This window comes from Bombina bombina, chromosome 2 (assembly GCF_027579735.1).
Source record: "Bombina bombina isolate aBomBom1 chromosome 2, aBomBom1.pri, whole genome shotgun sequence".
NCBI classification, from domain to species: domain Eukaryota; kingdom Metazoa; phylum Chordata; class Amphibia; order Anura; family Bombinatoridae; genus Bombina; species Bombina bombina.
Window position 1 is genome coordinate 419,062,119 of NC_069500.1, and position 5,000 is coordinate 419,067,118.

Consider the following 5,000-nt stretch of genomic DNA (forward strand, 5'->3'; position numbering starts at 1 on the left):
TAACTATGTTTACCGGCAAGATGGGTTTGAGACTGTGCCATTTGGGGACAACTTGTATGTCTGTATCCCCTGTGGGAAGGGCTTTCCAAATTCTGAACAATTGAATGCTCACGTGGAAACGCACACTGAAGAAGAGCTTTATATCAAAGAAGAGGACTCTTACAGTAAAGGGGAAGCAGAGGACCTTTCCACACCTAATACGTTTACTAATGAATCAAGGCCGTTCAAGTGCACTGTGTGCGAGCGAAGCTACAAGGATCCAGCCACTCTACGGCAGCATGAGAAAACCCATTGGCTGACCCGTCCCTTTCCCTGTAACATCTGTGGTAAAATGTTTACCCAGAGGGGGACCATGACCCGTCACATGAGAAGTCACCTTGGGCTCAAGCCTTTTGCTTGCGAGGAGTGTGGGATGCGTTTTACTAGGCAATACCGATTGACCGAGCACATGCGTGTCCACTCAGGGGAAAAGCCCTATGAATGTCAGCTCTGCGGGGGCAAGTTCACCCAGCAGCGCAATCTGATCAGCCATCTGCGTATGCACACATCTCCTTCATAAACCAAAGACTATTTTGACATCCTAAGAATGTGCTCTTCAATGCACACATACACACAAACCGATTTACCTTCCTGATGACTTGCTGCTTTAAGGGTACCCTGTTTTCCAGGTTGGTTGCATCATTAATGGTGAGGAATGTAAATGTTTCCTTTCACAAGAGCTTTAAGTTATAACTGACAACCTTGGAATCTCAAATTATGGTACGAAGGAAGCCAATTTTAGTTGCACCTTGGCTTTCCTCTACACAGGACAAAGAGCTTTGACGGGAAATCCCCATCACGTCTCCTGTCATTTTCCACATTCTCAGCACCTACAGAAAGACATCAAATGCTATCTTGTAAAGAGCTGGCTGCACCCTGCTTAAATAGGGCTGTTTGTTCTGATTAGTACAGAGGTTGTGGCAATTAGGTTTATGAAAGGGTAGAGAGTGTTATGTATTTTCTCCCAGAGGGATGTTATCCAGCATTCAGTAGTGCCCACCCATCCACACCCGAGCACTACCCATCTGTCCAGCCTTAAAAGGGTGCTGGTCTCCTGTATTTATTGTGAATGAAAACCAAGAAAACCTCACAACTCTCATCTGGTTAATACTGAGGCCATTAAGCTATGGTATTTTTTTCTTTTTTAAAACCAATGTAGAGATAAGTGGCCAAAATTCTGCCAGGGCCATTCTTTTTTGTCATGGCTGTGAACCTTTGCATGCTCCCTCTTGGTATTTGGGGAATTTCTTCTTTCTTCGCTCTTGTAACCTTTTTTTCTTTACGCTGACCAGAAAAGCTCTGCCCCAAGCAGGATTAACAAATAGAAACAAAAGTAGGGAGAAATTTGTCATAACCCATTGTTTTCTTATTAACAGGTACTTGTTTCTGTCCTGGGTAATGCAAACTGCTCAATTATAATTTAATCTGAAATTTTGAACTGGAAATTTGAGGTTAATTTATTTTAATGCGATATTGGTCCAGTTCTTGTTATCCCCTCATGAAGCGGTTAGGAGTATCCTATTTAGATAGAACCCTCATCTGTGCAGTGAGGGGCTGCTTGGGCAGGGTTAGGTTATGAGGTGTTGCACATAGTTTGAAGTTAAGGCAACAGGACAGGATCATGGATTCCTGCTTCTAATTATCTGTGTGGTCAGAGGTACCAGCCATGTTTCTTTTCCTGGCTCCTTTTGCAATATAGTTGATGAAATCACAGCACTGGTTCAGGGTTACTTCTGAATATCCCTACAAGGTACTACCATTTTGTGTGTGTGTGTGTTATAACCTGTCCAGGGTACTGTGCAGAGAAATTGTACAGTGGAGTGATACAATGGACTGGTCATTTTTTGCTACCTCTTAAATTCTTGTTAGCTAAGATGGTTTTACTAAGACGCTTTCAAGTAGACCTTAATGTAATTTTTTTTCAAGTAAATGTATAAAGTTAGGACATTTAAATTAAATGAGTGTAATGAGAATAAAAAAACAAGCAGTTCGCAAATTACCACCTGCCCCGCCACTCATGCCCACGAAACCTAAAATCCAAAGAATTGAGTATTCCCATCTTTCTTTAAAAATAAGATTGGGGCTCAAGGGTAACTGTGCTTTGGCCTACTGAATGTACTTCCCCATCCAAAAAAACAAACAAAAACCTTTAGTATGTGCCACATATGTTATGCCAAATATTTTTGTATACTGAATAACCAAAACTTAAGTAATATTGTGGCATATTTTATAACAGTATTACAAATATTGCCAGAATAATCCCAATTTGTAGCTCCAATCCAATTTTTCTTTTCATAGGTAAACCATGTTTAAAGGTAGTGTAAGATGAGAGAATCCTGCCTACTATTTTGTATCTTTAGTTTAATTAACATTGTGCCAACTTTGATTCCCCAGATTTTTTTTTTTTACTATACACCACTGCATTTCTAGTCTTTGATTCACTAATGCAGTTGATGTTTTGTATAGCTTTCTGTAATAGCCTAAATCTGTAACCGTTCACAATTATAATCCCTACAGTTCAACATAGCTTGTGATAAATTTGGTGGGAGGGGATTTGCAAACTCTACTATAGATCTTTAGTTAAAACTATTAAATAAAATCTAATGAACCTTTAACCAAAGTGTCTCCATAAGCTCTCAAGATGTGTACAAATAATTTATCCAGTTACAACTGAAGTAGCACCAAAATTTGGCTTCATCTCCCTTTCTCATCTTATTGGCATGCTTTGGGCGGGGTCGGTGGTGAAAGAAATCTGTGTAGCGTTTACATTTATTTTTTTCCCTTCTTTCAAGAGATAAATCTCATTTGTTTTTCTTTTCTTTTTTTTTTTTTTCTTTTTTTTTTTAAGACCAAAATAAAATACTAAGGAATGATAGAGGCATGTTCTTTGCTGCATACAGGAAGTTGGCCTGTTGCTGTTTGTTTTTGAAACAAATACTTTTTTTTTTCCCTTTCTCGTCTCCTCCTTTCTACTTTGGCTAAATGCAGTTTCAGATATTAACTATGCAGCCCATTTAAAGAGCTTGAACTGACACTGCATGACTGAATCTTTAGGCTTCACTGCAGTGTAACAATGTGGAGATGGATTGTAATACACATACTGCATAGCAATACAAGATAACAAGATGTGGTGCCGCTGATTGGATATATCACAATAATGTGGCTAATAACAAGGGACTGGTTTACTGGATATAACTGTCCAATGCATTTGTAGAATATGCCTAAAAAAAACCTTCATTTTGCAACAAAGAAAAAGCCAGGCTTGGGACTGCATCTTTAATATTTGGGAACTGGATTTAATTTAAGGTGTTGGGGAGGGTGAGCTGAACTGGTTGCATAGAAATGGGGTCTATTTATACAAATTCCCTGACGTTGTTTTACGTTCCAAAGCAGGGTATTCATCGACAGCACTATGTAAGATGGATACCCAACAGTATTCAAGTCCTTTTGTGAACAAATGTGACCAGTGTACAGCAATGAACAATTTGATGATTGCAAATCCATTTGTATTTTAGAACTTTAGGTACAATATTATTTACACACATAATTTCCTGTTCCATTATTTTCCTGTCTTTTAAATTTTACATTACCATGGAAGATGCATTCTGCAGTCCCTTAATCCTGCAAGAGCAAAAGTTATGGTGAACACATGGATATGATATATATCGGGGATTGACAAATTGTTAAATTTCAGAGCCGGTAAAAATACTGAGCTGGCTTCATGGTGTTTTGCTTATATCCACATCACTATAGATATGAAAAGTTAAGCTCTCAAAAATGGCTTCCTGGCTCCTGGAATTTGTCAGTTTTGACATGCATCATTTATATATTCATAAGCATTTATATATTCATATGCAACTAACCAGTACCATGAATAGTCCATTGCGTACACAAAGTAGAAAGCAACCTGCTTATCTGGCTTATGACCTCTCCTTCCAGCAAAACACATGTCTGACTGTCTCTTTTTTATTCCTGAGTATTGGAAACTTGACTCTCAGAATTGTTTTTTGACAGGAATATTTTTTTTTGTGTTTTAATATATTTCTTTCTCAGCACTTAATATCGACACAAAGTCTGTGTATAGTTGAGTATTGTACTTTTTTATTTTTATTATTTTATTGTGTAGGTGTGTATTCTTTAGAATGAATAAATATAAAGGAGAAAAAAAAAACATTTCCAAACTGTGACAACGTTAAAAAAAATATATACTCAAACTTCAGGGACTGGCTACCTCTGGGCACCTAACTTTCAGCCACATTTCTAAGACATAGTATTGTATCAAACATTTTCTGTATTTTATGAGAAAAAGCAAAACACTAGTTTCATATTTAAGATTTTAAATGTTTTGGGAGGCTTGGGGACCTGGGTAGAGTGGGGAGGGTAGAATTGAGTTTTTTTCTGTAATCATAATTGTACAAGGTAAAATGCAGAAAATGCTCAATGTATAATGGCAGGCAGTTGAAATCTGCTTGCTAATTTCCTGTATATTTTTATTTTATTTTATATTTTTATTTTTTTCGGAAGAACAGGAAACTGAACCATTTTTAAGATACATAAATAAGGATGTATTATAAATTCAAAGTTAAGTTTAAAAAAAAAAATACAAAAAAAAAAAAGCTTGTACCCAAATCCATAAACTATTTTTTAAACCAAAGCACATTTTGAAGAAACCAACCGGACTCAGAAAAAAAGAAAAACAAAGTAACAAATGGACTATTTATATTTATCTCATTGTTTACATAAATTTTACAGTTTCAGACCTCAGCAACGGGCCAGCCAAAATTAATCTAATATTTTCCATGGGCTTTTTTTTTCCAAACATTTTTTTCAAAATGTAAATTAAAACCAGTTTGAATTTCACAGATACAGATATTAGGCTGAGATGTTAAAGAATGTTGTTAAATTCTGAAAATAAGCTATCTCAGAAGTGTTTAAGATTTATATTTCTTTAGAATGATTGT

At 36.6% G+C, this 5,000-nt stretch overlaps 1 protein-coding gene across 1 annotated transcript in view; it reads left to right on the forward strand.

Annotated features, from left to right (window-relative positions):
• The window catches only part of HIC2 (HIC ZBTB transcriptional repressor 2), a 103,443-nt gene that overhangs the window by 96,862 nt on the left and 1,581 nt on the right, over positions 1–5,000 (forward strand). Inside the window, exon 2 of the mRNA XM_053701954.1 lies at positions 1–5,000. This exon is cut by the window's left edge and continues 1,110 nt beyond it; it is cut by the window's right edge and continues 1,581 nt beyond it. Coding sequence (XP_053557929.1) covers positions 1–559 — 559 coding nt within the window. The 3' untranslated portion in view covers positions 560–5,000.